We start from the raw sequence: 25961 nt of genomic DNA, 5'->3' as shown, positions 1-25961 counted from the left end.
TTTACAACCTCTGCAGCAGTTATAAATGTTCAATAGGTATTTACTAAATTAATACAGTTAGACCATTTAAAGATTCAGGCCAGGCTGGGCACGGTGGCTCATACCTGTAATCCTAGCACTTCGGGAGGCCAAAACAGGAGAATTGCAATGAGGCCAGGAGTTTGAGACCAGCCCAAGCGAGATCAAGATCCCGTCTCTATAAAAAAAAATAGAAAAATCAGCCAGGTGTGGTGGTGTGTGCCCATCGTCCCAGCTACTAGGCAGGCTGAGGCAGGGGGATCACTCAAGCTCAGGAGTTTGAGGTTATAGTGAGCTATGATGATGCCACTGCACTCTAGCACCGGCAACAGAGTGAGAGCCTGTCTAAAACAAAAAGATTCAGGCCAGGCAGCCACCAGATTTTCAAACCTACAGTGTTCAAGAAATAAAACCATCCAACTTCCAACAGGCTGAACCTATAAAGCAATAAAAGACAAGACGGATTTCCTGGCAAGATAATCAAGACAGAAATCGGGGATTATAAATCTATAGTTTTATTAAGACAAAAACTGACAGTGTGGTATGAAGTTTACATTTAAACAAAGTTTTCACAGAAATCTAGCACATGCCTAAAAAAGATTTTATAATGTAGCTCTAGTTGCAACTCTAGATGATGTCAAGAACTGGTGGATCTTGTGATTCAAGACAGAGCATTTTGGGTATCATTTAATTCTTAGGATTTTTTAAAAAATGTTTTTTGTGTGTTGTGTTTTACAGTGAATCATTGCCCCAGTATGAAAGTTTAATCTTCTCCTGAGACCAGGGCTTTTGAAATCATTCAACTCTTGAACTGATTCAATGAAACTTGTGCTGTCAGTGACTGAACCCTGCTACCCAAATGGTTTTAGAGTTCAAAGTTCAAAAAACAATAACAATAACAACAACAACAACAACAACAAAACCAGAGAGGCTCCAGGAGTTCTCCGCTCTAAGAGCAAGGGCCCTTGTCTTCCCTACTCTCCCATCTCCAACGTTCAAAGAAAAACAAAAAAACAAAAAAACACAATAACAGAGAGGCTCCAAGAGTTCTCTGCCCTAAGAGCATGGGCCCTTGTCTTCCCTACTTTCCCATCACCTGTACCACCCTCTTCCCCAACACCTCAGCCAGTGGCTTGGATGAACAAGCTATTTATAACTTCATAACTGGAAAAGAAAGGGTCGTCTTGTTTAATTTCAGGAATTAGCACCTCTAGGACAGAATGATCTGCCGATGTATACTCTCTAATACAAGACTTTCCCTCCTCAATCAGTTTCCATCTCCAAAATGGCAGCTTTGGTAACTTATGAGCTGGCTTAGTACTTTGTGGGGAACAGCAGTAAGCTAAGGCAGGGAACACCTTGGCTTATAGGTTTCAGGCATTCACAGCTTTTAAACAGTCTCTCACAGTCCTCATTTGTGGTGCCAATGACATTTTTTGAAAAGGTAAAATATTATGGACATAGAAGCAAGTCATTAGTTGTCTGTTCTTTCCATTATTTCACCATTTCCCCAATCAGGCCCCAAATTTTAACCAAAATGATCCTACTCATCTCCCTTCTCTCCCACCCCATCCCTCCCACCCCCAAATAATACACCAGTAATAGCCAAAAACTACACACATGCTACGCTGTAAAAATGCAGAGTTAACACTATTGGGAAGAAGGCTGTGGGTTGTGGAGATGCTCTTTGAAGATCTACAGTATCTTTTTGTTCTCCCACACACCCAATTCTACAAGTTTTGTCCTTCATAGAAGGCCCTTTGCTTTTCTTGACAAAGTGCAGAATGGGCTGCCTTGAAACACTTACCCCCTTCCCCTCCACTGGGATGGGTGTGCAATCTATACAGCTTGAACGGCTTTAAAGCACTTTGGGCTGGTGCAGGGCACAGAAACTATACTGGCTCTTCAAAGGACATCTTCTCAAGCCACCTCTATGGTGTCAAGACAAGTAAAACTCCTTCCCTCCCCACTTGAAACCCACAGTCAGATGTGACAGGGGCTGGTACTCAGGAGCGTTAATTCTTGTCATCTTTTTTGTCATCATCCTCCGAGGGGTAGGAATGCCACGTCAACCTTTCCTCATAGAAGGATATGACAACCTGTGGGCACTTGACATTGGCTTCCTTGGCAGGGACCAGGTCAGCCTCATCAGAGTTTTTCCTGCAGAACAAAGCACAGAGAGACTTTGAGACCAGGTGCTGGTGGTGTATCCTATCCAGAATAACACTAAGGACAGGGCTTTAAAAATATTAACTCCAGAAAAATAAGCTATGGAAGGGTGAAAACATGGCCCAAGCAGCATTTACTGGTAGCTTTTAGTCAAGTGACATCCTCAGAGATCCTCTCCTGTTGAAAATCCCTTCTGGGTATCTTTGTCAAAAGCTAGGCCAGCTGGGCAGGTGGCGTGGTGGCTCATGCCTACCCAGCAACTCAGGAGACTGAGGCAGGAGGATCGCTTGAGGACATGAGTTCAGACCACCTTGAGCAACAGTGAGAACCTGTCTCTAAAAAGATGAAAAAAAAATTAGCAGGCATGATGACATGTGCCTGTAGTTCCAGCTACTCAGGAGGCTGAGGCAGGAGGATCCTTTGAGCCCAGGAGTTCGAAGCTGCAGTAAGATATGATTGTGCCATTGCACTCCAGCCTGGGCAACAGTGCAAGACCCTGTCTCAAAAACAAACAAATAATCAAACTGAGCTGCTGACTCGGCCTATCACATCTAAACCCCCGGGAAAGGCCAAAAAAAGCATGCCTCTCTAAATTCTCTGAGTGAAGAAGAGAGGCTACCATCCTCTTCTAAAAGCCCCATCCCAGCTGATAAGAACCCATGGAAAGATCTTGACTTTATTACAGGATTTAATACCAATCTGGCATGCCAGAGCCAATGAAGGTGGACAATTTCTTGCTTACTCATAATTACATTGTTTGACATTACTAAATGCCATCCTCATACAACCCCTGGGTGCTCTGAAATGGTGCTTCCATACTGGCAGGTAGGCCAGTGTGGTGGCTCACGCTTGTAATCCTAGTACTCTGGGAGGCCACGGTGGGAGGATCGCTTGAGGTGAGAAGTTCAAGGCCAGCCTCAGCAAGAACAAGACCCCGTCTACACTAAAAATAGAAAGAAATTAGCTGGGCAACTAAAAATAGAAAAAAATTAGCCAGGCGTGGTGGTGCACACCTCTAGTCCAGCTACTCAGGAGACTGAGGCAGGAGGATCACTTGAGCCCAGGAGTTTGAGGTTGCTGTGAGCTAGGCTGAAGCCACGGCACTCTATCCCGGGCAACAGAGCAAGACTCTTGTCTAAAAAAAAAAAAAAAAAAAAATACTGGGAGGTAGAAAATGATGGGGCTGTGACATAATTCTCTATTTTTTTCTGAAATATAAAATGTTTTCAAATTTCACACGTTATAAGGGAATTAGCAGTAAACGCTTATCTTCAGGTCATGGGAGTGTCCTAGATGGAAGCAGTAGCACAGGGCAGGCAGGAGATATGTGAGATTTCTGGCAAGGGACCCTCCAAAACCTCCAGAACCCCAGGAACAGGAAACCAGAGAAGAGTAAGCTGATAAGTATGTTTTTGGGCAACAAACCCAAGAGAATGGGAAGCAAATGGACTACAACAGTATGGGGAACCTGAAGCATGTTGCCCTTTGTTGACAGTTGAACAACCCCCTCTGAGATAAATTTAGTCATTTCACTGCACAGAAATACTGGCTACTTTTGGAAATGGACAAGTATCTCCACCCTCCAGGAAAAACCACTGTTAAAAATGAAGCTGATTTTATAATCAACATCCAATTTTAACCTTTAGACACAGTTGTGAGTCAATCAAAGAGTACAATCTTAAGCAATATGGAGATACTACTGTAACTAACACTGGTCACGTGGAGAGAAAGTACATTCTAGCTGAACCAATTAAATCATGTATCAATTCTTTCCCTTTATAAGCAGCACCTTAAAAATGAACTTTTCTCCTAGAGGTTAAAGCAGCTAAAAGAGGACCAGATCCAGTGAATGCATAGGAAAAAAACAGAGGGTCAACTAGTTGTGACACAGGCTTTCAGTGGTGCTAAAGTTTGGCCTCTTCAGCCATCTTCTTAAAGAAGAGTTAATACAGATATGAGTTTCAGAAAAGGTTCTAAACTGACAAAGGGAAAAAGTCTCGAGAATGCTGCCTTCACTGGCAATGGCTTAGAATTATTCTCTCCTAACTTTATATTTTAAGGAAAATGACTGAGATCCACTTTAGGGGGAAAATAAAGGCATAATAAGCATTTTCAACAAGCAAGAGAAAGCAAAGAAAGGCTTCCTTTTGGACAGAGTAGAGAAATTATAGAGAATTTTGGGTTAATTACAGTTCTTAAGATTCTCAAGATATCTATCTTCATTAAGCTGTTTCATGGAGTATTTACTATCATTGGTATTTATATGCATAGTGGAAAAGCAGGCTTGCTCTTGGCTCAGTAACAGTTAAGGGTCCTTGCTGACCCCTGCTGGCTGATCTTGGAATTGTAGAATGTACAAATTGGAAGGAATCTAAAAATCAAAGACAGAGGAAAGGAAGAGCTACTACAAATTCTTTCTTAACCCTCAGAAGTTAACAGAATTCCTGATCCTGGGGCCAGCCCGATCTTTATTAAGGAGGTGGTAGAAGAGGAGGGTGGTCCAATCACATTTCATATTTTTTTCCTTCATTTATAGAAGTGAAATGTGATTCCTCCCCAAACCCTCTTCACTCTAGATTTTCTCCCACCTCCTAAAAAACGGGCAAAGATCTGAAATTCCTAAAGGCCCCTACCTGTAACTCATGAGTCCAGGTTGGCAGTCAGGCAGAGGATCACTATCGAAGGACTATGCCATCTTAAAGATTTCACACCTGGGCGACTGGAATTTCGAAGGTCCAGCTCTTTTCCTCTGGCAAGGAACAGATGGGGAGAAGGAAAAACAAAAACAAAAACAAAAAAAAAACCACCACACAGAGCCACTGGCAGACTTACCATTTCATCAGAAACATGAGCTCTCCACTGGAGTCTGTAGCTCCAATAATCCGCTCCGGCTCCAAACCCCGAGCAAAACCTCGTGGCTTTTCTGACTGGAAAAACCAGATGGGTGGAACAATTTTATATACATAGGATTGTTATCCAAACTGGAATTAGTTCTGTATCTCTGATTAATGCAATTACAAACTTTTTGGCCAATATTTCACCAACACCTTGGGTCCAAGTAACAGGCCTTCCATCAAGGTCTGAAGTGCTTAAGGTTTGCCCATATGTGAAAAGGGACATATATCCCAAGCAAAATAAATGTTTACAACTATCTTTTCACCCTCAAAAGACAACTTTAAGGTGTTAAATATGTCAAAATAGCCACTTCACGCCTTTAATGATTTAACATTGAAAGCTATCTATTTATATGAATGAATTCAGTTGCCCTTGTATCTGTCCCCAATAAGTGTTCCACTTACTGTTCCTGTACCATGGATAAAAAGTAAGAGTAGATCATGTGGCTGCATGAGTGCACTCTCAAATACTCAGCCTATCTACTGAGAGATGGCTGCTGATATCGAGTAAGAGGCAGAACAAAACTGGCCTTCAGCTTCTTCAACAGTACTATGAATTCTGGGCTAGTAAAAATTCTTACTTCCACCTTACCTCCTCTTTCTTCTTCTTTGGTTTGCTCTCTTCTCCCTTATCTTCAGAATCAGAATCAGCTTTGCGCTTGCCTCCCTCTGATTTATCTGTCTCATGTGCTGTTTTCTGTGACTGCAGAAACTCAGCAATGAGGTCAGGGCAATCCAGGTTCTCTTCTGGCTCCCACGTGTTGTCCTCACTGGAACCAGAAGACACAGCAAGTCACACTTTCCACTCAAGGTAAGCACACTCATACTAAGAATAAGCACTGGAGGACAAGAGCTCAGGTGTCCTTGGAAAAGAGGAGTTAATAACAAATAGGTGGATTTTGTCCAAGACCAAAAACTTGGGAAAGAAGAAATTTCTTGGGGCATGGGTGGCTTTTTAGTACAAATAGAAAGCTTAGAAATTTGCTTCCTTCAAAGGAAAATTACTTTTCTTTGCAAACTTGGATTGGTTTATAGCCACACACAAAACTGCTCCTCAGAAATCACTGTTTTGCATTATAAGCACTGTGTGCACGTAGGTCATACTCCTAATCAGACTGCAAGCCATGAAGGCCAGGTCTGAGTCACACTGTGTCCACCACAGCACTGGAGGTCTCGCACTCTGCTAGACTCCCGATAAACAGCTCATGATTAAATTTACCCATGTCAGTAAAACTTACTCCGAGAAACCCTTCCACTTTAGGAGGTACTCCACTTTGCCCTTTACCACTCGACGGTCAAGAACTTTTTCCACCACATATTCCTCTTCCTCCTCTTCTAGCACCTCCTCCACTTTCTTCTTGTTTTGTTTTTTCCCCATAGTGCCCGCCAGCTTTCTGGTGTAGAGGGTGACGCTGCTAAAATGACAACGGAAATAAAAAAGAGGGCATCAGGGCACACTCTTATTGGTTAGATCAGTATTTGGATGGCAAGAAAACCAGGGATACCATAGAAGACCTTAATAGTGTATGCTGCTTATAGTGTTATGCCTGTTCACCTTCAATTCACAATAAAGTTCTCTGATATATTCAGGCAGAAAGTTAGTTCATAAAACAGCCCCAACTAACCTCACAGCAAACTTCTTTATTCATTCATGTCCATTTAAAAGTTTTGTACCCATTCGTTCTAGTTTAAAGGGGTTCCCAATACCCCTTTTTCCAAAACACATGGTAGCTAAAATATATTAAATTGAAAGAAAAGCAATCTTCCTAATATATATATATCAAACTTACATACATATAACTCATTGACCCATACCTTCTATTTTCTGTATGTTTTCTTTTCTTTTTTTTTTTTTTTTTTGAGACAGTCTCGCTCTTTTGCCCTGGCTAGAGTGCCGTGGCGTCAGCCTAGCTCACAGCAACCTCAAACTCCTGGGCTTAAGCAATCCTTCTGCCTCAGCCTCCCAAGTAGCTGGGACTACAGGCATGTGCCACCATGCCCGGCTAATTTTGTTTTCTATATATATGTATTTTTTAGCTGTCCAAATCATTTCTAGTTTTAGTAGAGATGGGGGTCTCACTCTTGCTCAGGCTGGTCTCAAACTCCTGACCTTGAGCGATCCTCCCGCCTTGGCCTCCCAGAGTGCTAGGATTACAGGCGTGAGCCACCGTGCCCGGCCTATTTTTTGTATGTTTTCTTTCATCAAAGTACTGGACTTAAATTTTTAGTGTGGGGAACAGCTTGTTCTATTGAACACCTAGTTTAATTTTTCCTTTTATGTATATGTGTGTGTGTGTATTATATATAAAAAATATAATCCATTCTTCTGTGTTGTTAAAACATCATTTTTTGAAAAGTTCCTTATTCTTTATGCAGTCTTTCCTGATTGCTACCATAAATTTATAATTTACAAGTTTCTTCTTAACTCTTTATTTTGTTTAATTTTATAATTTATTTCTAAGACTGAGGAAGACTCATAAAAATGCCAGAATGACCATGAAATTCTCTAAAGTGTAACACTGCAACAATTCATAAAATAAGTGGGGAAGAAAAGGTAGTTATCACAGATAATAGAATCTGAGTTTATTCTTTTATAAAATACATCATTAGGTTGGGTAACATCTTAGGGTTTGTCCAGTGTTAAAATTCTAGTTCCCTACAAATTTATTTTCTTTAGTTCTTCATTAACCCCCCCCCCCTTTTTTTTTTTTTGAGACAGAGTCTTGCTCTGTTGCCCAGGCTAGAGTGTCATGGTGTCAGCCTAGCTCACAGCGACCTCAAAGTCCTGGGCTCAAGCGATCCTACTGTCTCAGCCTCCCGAGTAGCTGGGACTACAGGCATGCGCCACCATGCCCGGCTTCATTAACTCTAGACTTTTGAAAAACTTAAAGCTTATGATTACCAATTTATGTCAGTAGATGGCACCATAAGATATCAATGAAACAAAACTGTTAACGAAACTGGCCAAAATCTAATAGTGGATGGATTGCAGTTGCTCAGAATGACATACAAAGAATTAAGAGGATGGCAGGTAATCCAAAACAAGGTAGAAAGAGTTACTACTTTGCTTGAGTTTAAGACAATACCAATTTGAGGTTAAAGTGGTTACTCCTAGCATCCTAGGAAAAAGGGAGTCTTAGTATAAGTAGAACCTCTTCTAAATACTTTAAAACTGGCATATAGCCTGTAATCCTAGCACTCTGGGAGGCCGAGGTGGGCGGATCGTTTGAGCTCAGGAGTTCGAGACCAGCCTGAGCAAGAGCGAGACCCCATCTCTACTAAAAATAGAAAGAAATTATATGGACAGCTAAAAATATATATAGAAAAAATTAGCCGGGCATGGTGGTGCATGCCTGTAGTCCCAGCTACTTGGGAGGCTGAGGCAGGAGGATCGCTTAAGCCCAGGAGTTTGAGGTTGCTGTGAGCTAGGCTGACGCCAAGGCACTCACTCTAGCCTGGGCAACAGAGCGAGACTCTGTCAAAAAAAAAAAAAAAAGAAAGAAAGTAAAGGATAGGCATCCTATCATTGTGGTTTTGGAATTCAGAGCTATTTAAGGATCTGTGTTATCTACATTAATAACTATATATTACCCACCTGATCCTGCCAAAAGGGTCAGTATAAGCCTCTGCCTGATCTCTAGCTACTACAAGCCTCTCCTCCCTTTATCATTTGTATGGCCTCAAAGATAAGTCATAGAATAAGAATACTATAATTATATTAGGCAAAGAAAGCCCCCAAAATGGAGAAATCTAAAGTAAAATGTTCTTGATTTTCATCTTTACTCACTTTTTAACTATTGTTTTAATAGCAACTCAAATGAAGTGAAGAATGTAGACAACAAGTTCCTGCTTCTCCCTGGGTTTTAACTGGTTCATCCCAGAGCATCTATCTACCTCCGGACTGGATTCTTTACACTTGAAATTCTCTGCAGGCCTCCCAGTGTGAGGTTTTTTCCTAGTGTACAGCTAGTTCTCTAGGATCTGGAAAAAGTTGTCTAAATCAGTAGAGAAGTAGATTAAATGTGCAACCCACTCTTCCTATAGAATCTATAGGTCACCTTCAGATGAGCCATGGGACCCCTTAAACATTATTTATGGGCCAATTATTCTCATAGTTTCCAAATGGATTATTTCAAGAGAAACTCCCTCTCCCTGAATATGGGACTCTCCAAACACCAGCAGGTACACCTGGAAGGAGAGCTATTGGAATTGCTTGGCAGGGAAATTTTGAGGTAATCCAAATCAGTGTAGTAGCACAATGGAAAAAAATGCCTTTAGCCAACACTACTTGCCACTCCCCCTAAGCGCCTTGGTGACTGAATCATTTATGGAATCAAAAGTGCCATAATTATTGAGCAAAGGGTCAAAACATGATAAAACATCACAAAATGTACACAAGGGCCAACAGTCCTAGATTAACTCAGAAATCTTAATCCTGAACAATCCCTAATCTTGACAAAATACTCCAAGTTGTTTTACTACTGCCACCTTTGTTACTAGGGAATTTTACTAGATGTTCTTAAGGTTTATCACAATGTTACAGACAACAAAGACCCTAGAGTTAATTACATTGCCATTTTTACCTATTTACTGAGTCTGCAACATTTTAAGATTGCTAGAAAATACTTTACATTTGTATTGCCCTTTACAGTTTACTAAGTGCTACCTACCACATTATCTCATCTGATCCTCAAAACCATGCTGTGAGATAAACCATTCAAATAATATCTCCACCTCACAAATAGAACAGATTTAGATGAAACAAATTACCTAAAGTCACACAATTAACAAAGGGCATAGCACTTCAGTAAGGACATCTAGCAGTGCTTAGGTAACTGCCCTGCTGTACACAAAACTAGGAGCTGGCCACAAACCTGCAGGGAAACCTCCTTCCAGCCTGTACAAAGAAAGGACACAAAGGTCTCTTGAGATGGCCCCTCCCTACAACCTGTTATCAGTAAACTGTGAAAGCCATTGACAATGATTTTTTTCAGAAAAGACCTCGGAAGTTATGTTAAAAAACCACTGACTTTTAATTGGTTTCTGGAATATGAAGGTATGCATTGTTAATTAAATAAGCAGGCAGCAACAAAGCTTTGTTTTTTTTTTTTTTTGAGACAGAGTCTCACTCTGTTGCCTGTGCTAGAGTGACGTTGGCATCACCCTTGCTCACAGCAACCTCAAAACTCCTGGGCTCAAGTGATCCTCCTGCCTCAGCTTCCGGAGTAGCTAGGACTACAGGCACGTACCACAACTGGCTAATTTTTCCTATTTTTAGTTACCCAGCTAATTTCTTTTCTATTTTTTAGTAGAGATGGGGTCTCACTCTTGCTCAGGCTGGTCTCAAACTCCTGAGCTCAAGCGATCCTCCCGCCTCAGCCTCCCAGAGTGCTAGGATTACAGGTGGAAGCTACTATGCATGGCCAAAGCTTTGGTTTTTAATGCCCCAGTAGTCTTTTGAGTCTTTTAAATTGATACGTACAGAATTTTTAAACATCCAGCAAGTAGGTTATAGAGAGGACTATTAAGAAAGTGCCAATTTTAAGAAAACAAAATTTATAATGTCCCAATGAATCCAGGAATAGCATAAATCCAAAGCAAGAGTAAAGAACTCACAGATCTTTAAAGAGAAAAAATAGTACTGTTGTGATTCTCCTCACCCACCCTCCCTCCACCCCTGCACTTAGGAGCTAGAAAATGGAAAGGAGGAACAATGCTCCTTGAAGCTAGGCTGTAAAGTATGAAACACAAGATTAGGCATCTTGTTTTATTTTAAATAGTTTGTACTGTGCAAGGGTATGAGGAGGATTTGAAAAGCCAGTGTGGGCATAGCTCTTGGTTGCCACCACAAACGTGACTCATAAAGGGCTACCCCAGGAACTTACATGATAACAGGTTTTTTGCCAGCTTGAAAAATCAAATTCTAGATGTGAAGCCAAGGTAACAACTACGGACCTCAGAAACTGAACCAGTAGAGCTTCCAGCTAAATGCTAAGGTGAAACATTTATTATAAAATGCTGGTCTGGGCCGGGCACGGTGGCTCATGCCTGTAATCCCAGCACTCTGGGAGGCCGAGGTGGGCGGATCGTTTGAGCTCAGGAGTTCGAGACCAGCCTGAGCAAGAGCGAGACCCCCGTCTCTACCAAAAAAATAGAAAGAAATTATCTGGACAACTAAAAATATATAGAAAAAATTAGCCAGGCATGGTGGCACATGCCTGTAGTCCCAGCTACTTGGGAGGCTGAGGCAGAAGGATCGCTTGAGCCCAGGAGTTTGAGGTTGCTGTGAGGTAGGCTGATGCCATGGCACTCTAGCCCAGGCAACAGAGTGAGACTCTGTCTCAAAAAATAAATAAATAAATAAAATGCTGGTCTGGTGAGATGGTTGTCTTTACTGAGGAAGAATTCATAGGAAAGCAAACTGTGTTGAGAACTTTCACCTGTGTGAGAATCAGAATCACCTATGGAGTTAAGAAATAAAGATACCTAGACCCCACTCCAGATCTAATGAATCACAAAGTGGTATGTATTTTTTAAAGTAATATTTTCATTTTTTCTAATTGTAATATAATACATCTATTTACATCCAGTTACAAAAATACATAATGCAGGAAATCAAAGTCCCCTGGCACAAAATCTATCAAAGCATGTTTTGTTCTCTATAAACAGATACATATATGTGAAAATAGACATTACAGTTCTACAACCTACCTACCTTTTTATGCAATGCAGTGCACCTTTGGTATTATGCGGTAAAGATCTCCATCCATCCCTAACAGCTGCCACAGTATTCCATTGTATGGATAATCATCCTTTAATCATTTACCTAGTGGTGAAAATTTGGATTGTTTCTAATTATTTTTATTATTACAAAGAATGCTGCTTTGACCATGACATCTGCATCTTTAGAAGCTCCACAGATGATTTTGATGCACACTCTTGGATAACAGCCACTGCTATAAGAGGATTGGCAGAGAATATATTCCTCGAGTGAAATTACACACATTTACTGCAAACATAAATTGGTTCTTATAGTTAGCTAAAAGGCAGGTGAACATTTTATTTTCTCCATCAAATTTAGATTGAGGATGGGGCAATAAGAAAAGTAACAACTGATGTGCTTGAAGTCAAAACCTTCTCTGTATCACATTCAACATCATCCAATCTAGACTTTTTCTGCATAGCAATGAAATTGGAAGAACACTGTATGAAGGGTCCTCAGCGTCCCTTTCACCAGGAGAAAACAGGAGCACCAGAAGAATGAATAGGGTTCCTGTTTGGTCTGCTACCCAATGAAAGACCAAATAAGAAGATAATAAGGAAAACAAAACCGACTCCAAGCCTTAGCCCCCAATATCTATTTTTTTTTTTTAGACAGAGTCTCACTCTGTCACCCAGACTAGAGTGCCACTCAGGCTAGAGTGCCGTGTCGTCAGCCTAGCTCATAGCAACTTCAAACTCTTGGGCTCAAGCAATCCTCCTGTCTCAGCCTCCAGAGTAGCTGGGATGACAGGCATACGCCACCATGTCCGGCTAACTTTTTCTGTTTTTAGTTGTCTAGGTAATTTCTTTCTATTTTTAGTAGAGACGGGGTCTCACTCTTGCTGAGGCTGGTCTGAAACTCCTGAGCTCAAGCAATACTCCCACCTCGGCCTCCCAGAGTGCTAGGATTAGAGGTGTGAGTCACCATGCCTGGCCAGCCCCCAGTATCTTTCCCTTCTTTGACCTATCAAAACAACTTTATGCCTATAGGCAGTCATTTATATATTTACTTCATAACTTAGTTTCTGCATCTGTAAAACAGATGTCAAGACCCTCATGGAATTACTGTGAGGTTAGCTTTTATGACCTGATATTATCTGTTTATATATTTGCATATTATGTCCCACTCTTTCATTCTATACTGTCTAAGCCTAAGGATAGCTCTCTGAAACCCAGTGCATTGAGAACTCAATCAGAAAACAACATTTTTGTCCTATGTATATGGCTGATATGACTAGGTTTTTTTCAAACAACAGAGCGGCTACAGAATATACTCAAGAAGGACTCACATGCAAGTAGGGCTATTATGAATTAGCCAATAATCTAAAAACAGAGAAATCAAGATCTTACTTCTGAAAGACTGAACCACAAGAGCCACCAGAAATCGAGAAGTCAAATTTCATATACCCAAAGTGCAGTAATTTCTTTCTTTCTTTCTTTCTTTTTTTTTTTTTTTTACGGGGCCTAAGATGAGCCTATATAAAGTAATTTCTTTTGCTCTTCCTTTTATCTGGCACAGGCAGGTAAATAAAGTCACAAAGTTTATGTAAATGGTAAAATGAATTTATCTTCCAAGAAAGATAACAGAGGTAAGAAAAGGGAAGTAGGCCAGGCACATGCCTATAATCCTAGCACTTTGGGAGGATGAAGCGGGAAGGATAGCTTGAGGTCAGGAGTTGGAGACCAGCCTGAGCAAGAGCGAAACCCTGTCTCTACAAAAAATAGAAAAATTAGCTAGGCAGTAGTCCCAGCTACTCAGGAGGCTGACGTAGGAGGATAACTGGAGCCCAGGAGTTCGAGGTTACAGGGAGCTATGATTATGATGCCCCTGCACTCTAGCCTGGGTGACAGAGTAAGACCCTGTGTCAAAACAAAACAAACAAAAGGGGGGGAGAGGGGAGTAAATTCAACAACATAATTTACTTGTGAAAAAAATGTAATATTTCTGAAGACCTATGTAAGTACAAAAATCAGTTTTGATAATCCATAAAGTTCTATAAGAAACTTCAGAGGCTGTGATTTCAGTCTCAGCTTTTACATACATACTTTTTAGCCAATCACCCAATTAAATGAACAATGGTCTAAGAACTCATACAGCTTTTGCTGCATTCAAGACAAAAATATGGGAGTCACCCTTGATTCCTCATCCTCTATATCCCCTCTCACTAAATCCTGTTGATTTTATATCTTAAGTATCTTTCAATTCATACTTTTTTCTAACCCCACTGCTACCACCCTATTCCACGCCACCATCATCTCTTGCCTGGATAACTCCCAATCGAATTATCTCAGCTCTAGCCAGTGATTTCAAAATGAAGATCTCTTTATATCAGTATCTGTGGGCACATAAAGACCCCTGCAGCTAACCTATCAATCACAATTACCTAGCCCTTTGCCTTACTCTTCACTTAACCAATTTCCTTAGCTTAAATGTCACTTCTTTAGAAGGCCTTCCCTGAAGCCCCAGTTAGGTTAACTCTTTGTATGAACATGCTCCTATAGTATTATTTAACCATTATCTACTGGGCACCTATCTGGTGAAGTGCTGGAAAAATGGGGTGAACAAGACACACAAAATCCCTGGTCTCTTAGACCTTATATTCTAGTGCACATGAGTGAGCGAGCATTGGTGGGTATGTGTGCATGCGTGCATGTACAAAGCATGGCACAGACAATAAACAAGAAAATATTAGTGATAAATGTAAAGAAAATGTTTATATTGACATTTAAACAGAGACCCAAATGACAAGGAAAACAACTCAGACAAAATCAGAAAAGCACTCCAAGTTTAGGGAATAGTTGGTTCAAAAGTCCTAAGGTGAGAACAAGATTGCTTTATCTCAGGAAAAGAAATATGGCCAGGTGGAAAGAGCAAGACTAGACTGAGGGAGTAGTAGGCAGGGGCTAGATGACAATTATTGTGCTATCACTTCCTATTTCATTCCTTCTTCCATTTGGCTCTTTTTTCCATTCTGTTCTCCTTCTCTCCCTTTTGCCTCTAGCTTAGGTTTAAGATCTAGTCAATAAATAGCTATAAAAGGTTTTTTTTTGAGAAAGGGTCTAACTGTTGCTAGAGCTAGAGCACAGTGATGTGATCATAGCTCACTGCAACCTCAAACTCCTAGGCTCAAGTGAGTCCTCAGCCTCCCAAGTGGCTGCACACACCACCATGCCCGGCTAATTTTTTAAAATATACTTTGTAGGGGCCGGGCGCGGTGGCTCACGCCTGTAATCCTAGCACTCTGGGAGGCCGAGGCGGGTGGATCTCTCGAGGTCAGGAGTTCGAGACCAGCCTGAGCAAGAATGAAACCCCGTCTCTACTAAAAATAGAAAGAAATTATATGGACAGCTAAAAATATATATAGAAAAAAATTAGCCGGGCAGGGTGGCACATGCCTGTAGTCCCAGCTACTCGGGAGGCTGAGGCAGAAGGATTGCTTGAGTCCAGGAGTTTGAGGTTGCTGTGAGCTAGGATGATGCCACGGCACTCACTCTAGCCCAGGCAACAGAGTGAGACTCTGTCTCAAAAAAAATAAATAAATAAATAAATAAATAAAATAAAATATACTTTGTAGAGACAGGGTCTCACTATATTGCTCAGGCTGGTAATGGCCATAGAAGTTTATAACTGCAGTTCTACTAGCTTTTAAAATAACAAATCAAATCAATAAGCATTTACTAAGAGCCTGCGTGGGAATATGGGGTGACCAACTCATCCTAGTTAAAGCACTGGGAAATGCCACCACTTTGCAGGAACCCCCTCAGACCCTGGCAAATGGAGCCATTTGGTAGTGCTGGTGGGATACATAGACACACAAGTAAAGGCTTTTCAGAAGCCCTTGACAGTAACTAATAACATAAAGATGACACTTAAATAACCCACATAAAGGCACTTCATTCAATCCTCACAACACTCTATTAAGCCCATTTCAGAAATGAGGAAACAAAGGCTTATTAAAGCAAAAAAAAAAAAAAAAAATTCCCAAGATCCCCCAACATAAGACACAGAGACAAAAAAAAGGTAAACAATGTAAGTTCAAGTGAGAGTTCAAAATGACAAGCATACATAATAATTACCAAAAGAATAATAAGCAATAATAAGTAGCCACAAAAGCACTATAGAAGGTTGGAGGAAGTACTGGCTACAGTGATTAGGAAAGGTTTTGAAAAGGTGGATTGAAGCCAGGCCCTATCAGCATTTGAAAAGGTAGATTGGAGGAGGGCAATTTGGCCTAAGGAAAGAACTACTGTGAACAAAAGCAATGTGACATGTACAAACCAGTTGAGGCTGCAGTAGGCTGAACAGGAAAGTGGTAGGTTAAAACATTTTCTACACGGTCTCCTCCCATTTAAAACAAAGGCGAAACTCCTCAGTGTAACACCTAACACCCTTTGGTTCCAACCACTCCAGATTAACTATATTCCTACTTCCCTCACAAAACCTACACTCCTGTTAAAACAGAAGACTATAACCTTGCCATAACCTGAACATATCCTACATGTTTCCTCCATGCATGGCTTTGTTCATCTATTAAGATGTGTTTCTGTCCAGGACCAACAGTCAAAATCCTACCTATTCTTCAAGACCCAGTTTAAATGCTACTTCCCCCATGAAGCCTACCCAACCTAGCCTATTATTTCTCTTTTCTTTGGGGTTCCCAAGGCATTTTGTTTCTAGTTTTACTTGCACAATCAATTACAGGTAGGTCTGGGTGCTGTGCAAGTTGTTGAACCCTATATAGGCAATAAGGAGGGATGTCTCAGACTCAGACAATCAGGGACAGAAGTTCAAAGCTGTCAGCTTTTTAGGAAATGATCAGCAAGATGAATCTGACCAATAAGCCCTGAACAGAAAACAAGGAAGAAGTATCTTTTGTTGAAGGAATAAGCAACTACATACCAGTCTTCACAAGGCAGGTGAAGGCATGTGTAGAATATTCATGTTTCGAAACCGCTTTTAGTCTGTTTGTTAGCTATGGCTGTTTGTGAAGCAAATGCTTTCCAGATGGAAAACTTGACTGAGCAGAAAACAAGAACTTATGCCACACACACAGTGAGCAGGAGTTTCATTTTTAAAGGGACACCAGCCCTTGAATCCCAGAGGATCTAACGCTAGAATACTGGTAGTGTGAATACATTTCTGAAACTTGGCTAACCTCCTTTGAGTATGCTGACATGGATGAAACTATACATGGAGCTTTGGATTGAGAGGCCAGGATACAGTGAAACCTCAAGCAGATCTTTCAAAGATTAATTTAAGAGGAATTAAAATGATTATAAAGCTAGACCAGAATTACAACTACACTGGAAACACATCAAAACACCACAGTGAACCCCATAAATACATGGACATCTGTCAGATAAAAATTTAAATTAAAAAAGGACAGGCACGGTGGCTCATTTCCTATAATACTAGCACTTTGGGAGGCTGAGGCAGGAGGATCACTTGAGCCCAGGAGTTTGAGGTTGAAGTGAGCTATGATCATGCCACTGCACTCTAGCCCAGGTGACAGAGCAAGACCCTGTCTTGAAAAAACAACAACAAAAAAATTGGAATTACAAGTAGAGACCAAAGCATTCAGCTAACAGAACAAAACCCAATTACTGACACCGTCTTCTCTAAATACCAGTTTTGTTAGGCCTTTAAAGTGTAAGCTATTATTTTAAAAGGCACAATTTCAATGACAAATTAGGTCGCCCCCTTCTGGTCATCAAATTATAAAAGCTTAAGGCAGGAAAGATTTAACACAAGTTACTCAGTTCAAATATTGACAGCACCTGAATTTTGTCCATATTTGAATAACTTCTCCAATAAACCTTGGAAAAGCTATTCAAGTTTTCAACAGACGTCACTATTGGGAAATACTTATTGTTTAACTCTATACAAAGGACACTAAAAATTTTTCAAGATTCTTTTAAAACAGAAATATTCAAGCTATTTTGCTTGCTGCTGAAACTCAGAACCTGGAGGCTAGGGTATCTAAAATGGCCAGTTACACAGTCTCTATACCTTTACCATATTTAATACCAGGGCTAGCACATTAAAAACTAAGGCCAAGACAAGCATGCCAAGGGCCAACAGTTTTACTCTGACAAATGTCATAGGTTTAAGATAGGCAAAAAAAAAAAAAAAAAAAAAGACAGGCAAACTATGTACATAAATACACATTAATTTTGCTAACACATGAAGTTATCAGAATGGATCTCAAAGCCCTAGTCATTCATTCATCAACAATCGGAACAGCCAGCCTACTACGAGCCAGACACTGGATGAACGAGTGGTATGGGAGCCCACAGACTAGTCATTAGCCTTCCACTCCAAAAACTGTTCAGAGAGAACATATGAAGTGAAAATCTACCATCTAATGCAAAATTTTTAAAATCACCACAGATACTCTATAAAAAAGGGAGATTATGGTGGATATAAACTACAAGAGTACAAAAAATGAACAACTCTTTTTTTAAATGGCGTGAACAAAAAAAGTAACATTTTCCTACACCCTAAAATGGGCCTGAGAAAGTATAATGGTGGCTTGCTTTCTTTAGATGTATAGTTAGAAAATTACATGTATGCTGTATCCAAAAACACAGAAGGCTAGGATACCTTACTTGGTCTCCTTTAACAAAGAAGCTAGAAACACTAAGCTACATACACACTATTTACATTTTTAATGATAAGCAATTTAGGTTACAGCAACTATAGAAGAAAAATGTCACTACAGGAAAATCAAAAATGACTTAAGGTCCTCTACTGCCCTGAAACTTCATTAAGGTGCAACCAAACCCAATACAGGTGGCTTTTCTTTTCTCTTTTTTTCTGAGACAGAGTCTCGCTCTGTTGCCCTGGCTAGAGTGAGTGCAGCAGCATCAGCCTAGCTCACAGCAACCTCAAGCTCCTGGGCTTAAGTGATCCTACTGCCTCAGCCTCCCGAGTAGCTGGGACTACAGGCATGCGCCACCATGCCTGGCTACTTTTTTTTTTCTATATATATATTTTAGTTGGCCAGATAATTTCTTTCTATTTTTAGTAGAGACGGGGTCTCGCTCTTGCTCAGGCTGGTCTCGAACTCCTAACCTTGAGCGATCCTCCGGCCTCGGCCTCCCAGAGTGCTAGGGTTACAGGCCTGAGCCACCGCGCCCGGCCAGGTGGCTTTTCAATTGTACCATTTTCTCCATAAATGTCTACAAGGCACCTAGGGAGGTACACAGGCATTAATTTCCCATTTGTATTCCTGAATCTATTCCAAAAACTTGGATCTTTCAACTATTCCAGACTGCTGACTTGATTCTTAACAACTGAGGAAGGTATCTTACCCCTGGCCAAAGATTGTAGTATAACTGATCTCTTTGTAAATTCCACCTCAGTTGAGTTAAACCAATACATGTCTAAATATAGTATCAATCCATGAAAAACTCAGATGAAACTTTGAAAAAGGGGTAAAATACTGCTCACTTTGTATTCAAATCTTCCAAGGAAAAGCTGGCTAAAAAACATGAGCCCAAGAAAAAATTACTATTTCACAAGTTCACATACTTACTTTTCCTTGTCTCCCAATTTCCCACATCATCTCACAATCTGTCACTACCTCACTCCATTCCTTAACTATTAACTCATCTATTCATTTTTACAATTTCACCACCCTCTGTGAGACCAATAACAATCCAGATAAGAACTTATGGAACTAATTTTGAATCAAAGCAAGAGCTGCACTTGGATTTCTTTCTTTTTTAAAACTCCCCAGAGGAATCATCGAGCGAAGGTGATGATAGAAAACCTGGAAAAATGAAAATGTGTTCAATCCCTTCTTCACACATTCTTTTTACAGCCTCCCCACTGTGAGGACCCATCAGGTAGCAGGGGTGGCCCGTTTTCCCCTTTTCTCTTCCACACCTTACAGAAATACTCTCATACTCTGGGGATCTCCGCCCTACTTATTCTAACAGCTCCTCCCCCTCCAGAGCCAGGCCAGGCTAAGTATCTGCCCCTCCCCTTTTTTTCCCTCTCCCCAATTTACTCCATACCTTCCCTGATCAGCACACCTTCTGATGCCCAGCTCCCTCTTCCAATTTACTCTAAGTTACTTCTTCGTAGCTCTGCAAGCGATAATCCTTTGGTAGCCAAGGCCAGACCCGATATCCTCAGATTACATTTCTAAACCTCTGGTCTCGAAGTCGTCAGCCCTTCCTCACGCGTACCCAAGCATTTAGCCTGTCCCCTTCCCAATCTTCTGAAGTGTTTCCTCTCCAGCCCTATTCCACAGCTGCCCATCCAACCAAGCAGCATTGTTTTGGTCTACACAGGCCCCGAAGAGCGAGACCCCCAAGTGCTCGGCCCACCCCGAATCACTTCGATCTGTAGCTCAGGATTCGCCACCCCGCCCTCTCCATCCTTCACGCTGCTGGCGCTAGACCCCTCAGCGCCAGGCGGGGTCCTACTCGGGGAGAGTGGAGGGGCAGGGTGCTAGACCCGGGCACACCCCCCGCTCCCAACCGCCGCCGCGAGAGAGCGGCCCCTCACCCTGGGCTTCCGCCGCCGCCGCGCCCCCCTCCCCCCGCTCTCTCGCCTCTAGCGGACTCTTCACCTCAGAGCAGCGCCCAAAAACCCGAGAGGAATCGGTGCCGCGCTACTGGAGCGTCGCGTCGGGCCAGCCGGGGGAGTGGCGCCCGGGGAAAGCAACAAGCTGGTGGCCGCGGTGGAGCCCCTCAATGAAGCTGCGTACCGCAGGCCCCGGCCAACGGCCCTCCCCTCTGCCGAACAAAAGAGCCTCTCACTCTGCGCAGCCCGCCGCCCGCACCGCGCAGGCGCGACGACCCGCCGCACGGCACCATGGGACTCGGAGTCCGTCCAAGACTACAAAGCCCGAAGTGCTGCGGGAGTCCACGCCGCGCACGCACAGTATGCGAGGGTCATAGGAAGTTTTAGTTTTTAAACTGCAGTGGTGGAGCCGCTGTAGTTAAGAACGTTGCAACCGCGAAAATTAGAACACGTGATTTTACACGCGAGCCTTAGATGCTTGGTCCGAAAAATCAACCACTTCTGAACAGTTCTGTAATTCACATCCCCGAAATTTTTGAATCTTAACAGGTTCCTCATCAGCTTTATCAAATCTCCGCCGTCTCAAATCTCTTTAAAATTCGTACTCTTCAGGGTTGAGATTGCTTCCCCTTCGAGGCCTTTTCAGACTCCGTAGACTAGGTTAGGTCTCTCTGGTAGGTATCCTCATGGCTTCCTGAATCCTCTTTTTCACTGGCTACACCAGTGGGTAGCTTTATTGCCGACCCCTTAATCTCCATGCGCACCCCTTACCCAGCTACCCCACAGAAACAGAATTAGGCAGAAACCATTCTAGTTATTCGAGACAAGTGTTCTCGTTTTTTTCTGATTTCAATTAGATTGCTGTCCCCAAACCTGTTCATACGGAAATTCAGTCTCCCATCATGACATTCACCCACTTTACTGGCATTACTTAATGTCTGTCTGCCCTTCTGGAGTCTGAACTCTCATAAGGGAGGACACCCTACCTTGTGTTGTTCACCACTCTATCCCCAGTACCCAATACAGTCCCTGACATACAGTAGTCAATCAATATTTGTTGAATAAATGATTAGGTGAATGAATGAGATGTCTTTCTACCTGACAGAAAATTGAGCTGATCAAGCTTTCCTCCATCCCTCTTCATCTCAGATTTTTTTTTTTTTAACTCTCTCCTCTTCTTTTCCCTAATTAGGAACTGAATAGAACCTCTATTAGGAGAAGTTGTCTTTTTTTCCTTGATTTGAACATTAAAGTATCCTCTAATCAGGAGGAAAGGGGAAAGGCAACTAGTCTATTACACTCTACTCCAGAATGCAGGAATCTGCATTTATGTAAGTTTTTTGGATACAGGCACTGTTCAGGGCTCTGAAGAATTGTCATGGAAGAAAACCAGCCCAGCAATATCATAACAAGAGTTAAGTTAAAAGAGCTTCAAGAGAGCACAGAGAGTAATTGTTTCTGAGACATTTGGGTTGGGTCTCTATGCAGAAGCAAAAATTCATCTACTCCCTCCTGAAGTGTCCTGTTTTGAATAGCATTAATGATGAGAAAATTAGTTGTAATAATATTAGCTACTAATATTGAGTGTTTATCCCAATGCTAGGAATTCTGTTAAATTCTTGATTGATCTTATTTAATACTCACAGCAACCCTGGGAGGTGGGAATTATGATTTCCAATTTGCAGAGAAGTCTCAGATGTTGTGCAGCCTATCGAATGGTATCCACTGATAAGTGGTGGAATCAAGATTTGATCTCACTTCCAACTTCCAAATCATGTTCCTGTATGGATAAAATGTTGCCATCCCTAATTTCCCATATTGAGCTGAATTCTGATCCTCATGTAAACGTTACCTATTTTCTCTAATTCTGGCTTCTGTAGCCACGAAGAATAAACTTAATCCCTGTTTCATGTGATTTTTCTTGTATTGAAATTCAGCCTTCATATTCCCTAAGGTCTTGCTTTTCTAGGCTGAATGTCACCATTTTTTAAAACTGTACATCATAGGATAACAGTTTTGGATCTAGCACATCTATTAATAGTTTGTTAGTAAATTCTGGCTCTTATGGGTGTGTTTCAAAGTAGAGAGAGCCACCACTGCCCTGGTGCTCTATACCATTCTTGAGTAAATGGAGCCAAAAGTTATATTCTCTTTTTAGGTAGCCCAGCACCAGTGGTTTATGCTAATTTGGAATTCTGCTAGGGATGGATGTCAAACTCCCAAGTCTAAAGATTCTGCATTAACAATATCTATTTTGAAAATTGTTTGGGATCAAATGGGTTTAGTTCTTTTTCTCTTCCCATAAGAATAGTAATATTTTATGTGATTCAGACCCTCGGAGTTTCTTTTCTTTATAAAGTTAACTCAGTCATAATAATCTTGCTCAAGACAATATTTGAAGTGGCAATGCTTATGCACACAGGACATGCATCTGTTACATCTTGTCTCTAAAATCACAAGTAAAAGGGAGAAAGTGTGATGTTGCAAAAAGAACAGGGGCTTGGGAATCAGGTTGAACTGGATTTGATTCTGCTGTGTGACAATAGACAAGCTGCTTAACTTCTCTGAGCCTCAGTCTCACAAGAATCTAAAAAATGTGAAATATTTTAGAACCTACTTTGCAGCATTTCTGTGGAATCAACAGTAATAGTGAATAAAGGGAATTCCATATAGCTGGCACTCAGTGAACAATAGCTGTTTTAGGTAAGTAGATAGCTGTTTCTGAGATGTAATTTAAAAGGTAGGGGAAGTACAGAACTTTAAAAATGTTTTCCTCTACCTGGCTTGAACTTCTTTGTTTATTTTGACTACTACTTGAAATTCTATTGTTAAAGATTTATTCATTTGGGGTTAACAAGCACCGTCTTTTAAAATGCAAATACACTTAAGAGCTATCTCTTCTCCCTGACCTCTTCCCATCAATCTGATCCTCAAGGTGACTTCCTGATAGTAACTGGAAGTAATTAAAATATACATATCTCAAATCATGCACCCCTGATTTTGGTTTTGTCACATGAAGGGATCCCTGCTGCAGAGGTACTTGTCATTTGGTAGCACTTCAAATATGATGAGGATTGGCCCCATTATCAAGTATTAGAAATTACTGTTGAAGGCAGGGCGCAGTGGCTCACGCCTGTAATCCTAGCACTCTGGGAGGCCGAGGCGGGAGGATTGCTTGAGCCCAGGAGTTTGAGGTTGCTGTGAGCTAGGCTGACGCCACGGCACTCTAGCCAGGGCAACAGAGTGAGACTCTGTATCAAAAAAAAAAAAAAAAAAAAAGAAAGAAAACTAAGCCAGAGATAGGGCACCATCTTTTTTTGAAGACTATATTACATTTAAATTATTTAATGAATTTATTTGAAAAGAATTATTGAGTAATGTGTGAGGTGTGGGAGAGCAGGAATGATGCTAAACTCTTACATTCTTTATTATATAAGCTCCAGGAGGTCAGGGTATTTTCCTATTTGGTTCACTGCTTTATTCTTAGTGCCTAAGACAGTGCTGGCCCATGGAAAGGACTTAATGTTTGTTGATTAATGGATATGTTCTGCAGATATCCTCTGTGGAGGTGGTTCTCCAAGTGTAGTCCACAGGCTCAGAAAGTACCTGAGATGGTTTCATGGGGTCTGTATGGTCAAAACTATTTTCATAATAATACGACATTATTTGCTCTTTTTCACTGTGTTGACATTTTCACTGATGATGCAAAAGTAACAGTGGGTGAAACTGCCTGCACCTTAGTGTGAATCAAGGCAGTGGCATCAACTTGTCCTAGTCACTGTATTCTTCACTACCACACATGCAATAGAAGAATTACAAAAGCCTTTTGCACTTAAGACTATCCTTGATGAAGTAACAAAAATAATTTTATGGTATCCCTTTCCTAGAGTACCTGTCTCTCCTGTTCTATGTGACGAAATGGGAGGTATGCACTTCTGCTGCTTAGTGAAGTATAATGATTGTAAAATTGTTCAAGATGTATGAGTTAAACTAGCTGCTTTTTTCATAGAACACTATTTTTACTTGGAAGAATGACTGACAGAAAAACTATGGTTATTCAGACTTGTGCGTTTGAAGTAAATGAGCCTGCCACTTCAAGGAAAATCAAAGTATTACTGCAAAAGATAAAATTTGAGCTTTCAAGCTAAAATTGTAATTTTGGAAAATATGACATCTACCACAGTGAGCCTGACAGCTTCCTGAGACTTTCCTGATGAGATCAGTGATGATTTTAATAAATGTGATTTTTTTTTTTTTTGGAGACAGAGTCTCGCTCTGTTGCCTGGGCTAGAGTGCTGTGGCATCAGCATAGCTCACAGCAACCTCAAACTCCTAGGCTTAACTGCCTCAGCATCCCAAGTAGCTGGGACTGCAGGCATGTGCCACCATGCCTGGCTAATTTTTTCTATTTTTAGTTATTTGGCTAATTTCTTTCTATTTTTAGTAGAGACGGGGTCTTGCTCTTGCTCAGGCTGGTCTCGAATTCCTGAGCTCAAAGGATCCTCCCGTCTCAGCCTCCCAGAGTGCTAGGATTACAGGTGTGAGCCACTGCGCCTGGCCATAAATGTGATTTTTTACATTGAATAATGAAATACATTAACATTGGAAGACCTGAATAACTCTGTACCAGTATTTTCCAAATGGTTTCAGATTCCCCATTGCACTTAACCTTTAAGAAACTACAATTTGTTGAGTTTTGGTAATATCAAAGGAGAGTATTCACAATTGTTGGAGAAGGCTAAAAATACTCCTCCTTTTCCAACCGTATATCCATGTAAGGCTGGATTTTCTTCATGTACCAAATCACCATAGCACAACAGAGAATGGGGAAGCAAATATGAAAATCCAGCTGTCTTTTATTGAGCCAAGACAGTAAAGAGATTTGCAAAATTATAATACAATGCCACTCTACTCACTAATTTTTTTGTTTTGGAAAATATACTTCATAAAATACGTTAACACATAATGGCTTATTGTTTTAAACGAATTAATACGTATTTTTGATTTCTCATTTTAATTTCTAATTCAGTGAATATCCCACATAAACAAAAGCTCCTTGGGGTCCTTAATATTTTTTAAGGGTTGTGTAAACAAATTCTGAGACCAAAATGTTTGAGAAATGCTGCTTTGAGGTCATGTGCAATAATCTCCACCTTACATATAAGGAAACTACCATTGTACTTTTTACTGGTCCTATAAAGATTTAGAACCAGTTCAAGGCCACACATACAGTCTGTGTAGTGATGGGTATTGTGTTCAGGTCGTCTAATTCCAGGGCTTTTATCTGTGACCATAACTTTTTCCTTGATAATATCTTTGCTAAAATTATCTTTAAACAAGTTGTTAAAAGACATTTCAACAACGCCAAAATGGTCCTCAACATATCCAACGGCTTTCTTTTGCTTACTGACTAGTTGCATGATCCTTCTTTGGGTTTGTTTCGGCGAGTGCAATTCGAGTTGCTGGAATCTCTCAAGTCCGGTTTTCGCTCTGACAATCAATTTGCGGCTTTATGAATCTGAGTTGGAGTCCCCTTGATAGCTCCGCTGGGGAACTGCAATCTACGGGGTTCAAATGCGGGC

The 25961-nt window shown here is 41.1% G+C and overlaps 1 protein-coding gene across 1 annotated transcript; it reads right to left on the bottom strand.

Annotated features, from left to right (window-relative positions):
- Window positions 1–519: 519 nt before the first annotated feature.
- On the bottom strand, window positions 520–20609 carry CBX1 (chromobox 1). Its single transcript, XM_069481291.1, has 5 exons — window positions 20426–20609; window positions 6320–6496; window positions 5674–5851; window positions 5020–5114; window positions 520–2178 (listed from the first exon to the last, which is right to left on the bottom strand). Exons 2-5 carry the CDS (start codon window positions 6457–6459, stop codon window positions 2034–2036), a joined length of 558 nt encoding a protein of 185 aa, XP_069337392.1. The 5' UTR covers window positions 6460–6496; window positions 20426–20609; the 3' UTR covers window positions 520–2033.
- Between the last annotated feature and the right edge of the window lie 5352 nt (window positions 20610–25961).

Source organism: Eulemur rufifrons, chromosome 9 (assembly GCF_041146395.1).
Source record: "Eulemur rufifrons isolate Redbay chromosome 9, OSU_ERuf_1, whole genome shotgun sequence".
In the NCBI taxonomy this organism is placed as follows: domain Eukaryota; kingdom Metazoa; phylum Chordata; class Mammalia; order Primates; family Lemuridae; genus Eulemur; species Eulemur rufifrons.
Note: the sequence above shows the minus strand (reverse complement) of the source record. Positions and strands in the feature narration are given on the sequence as shown.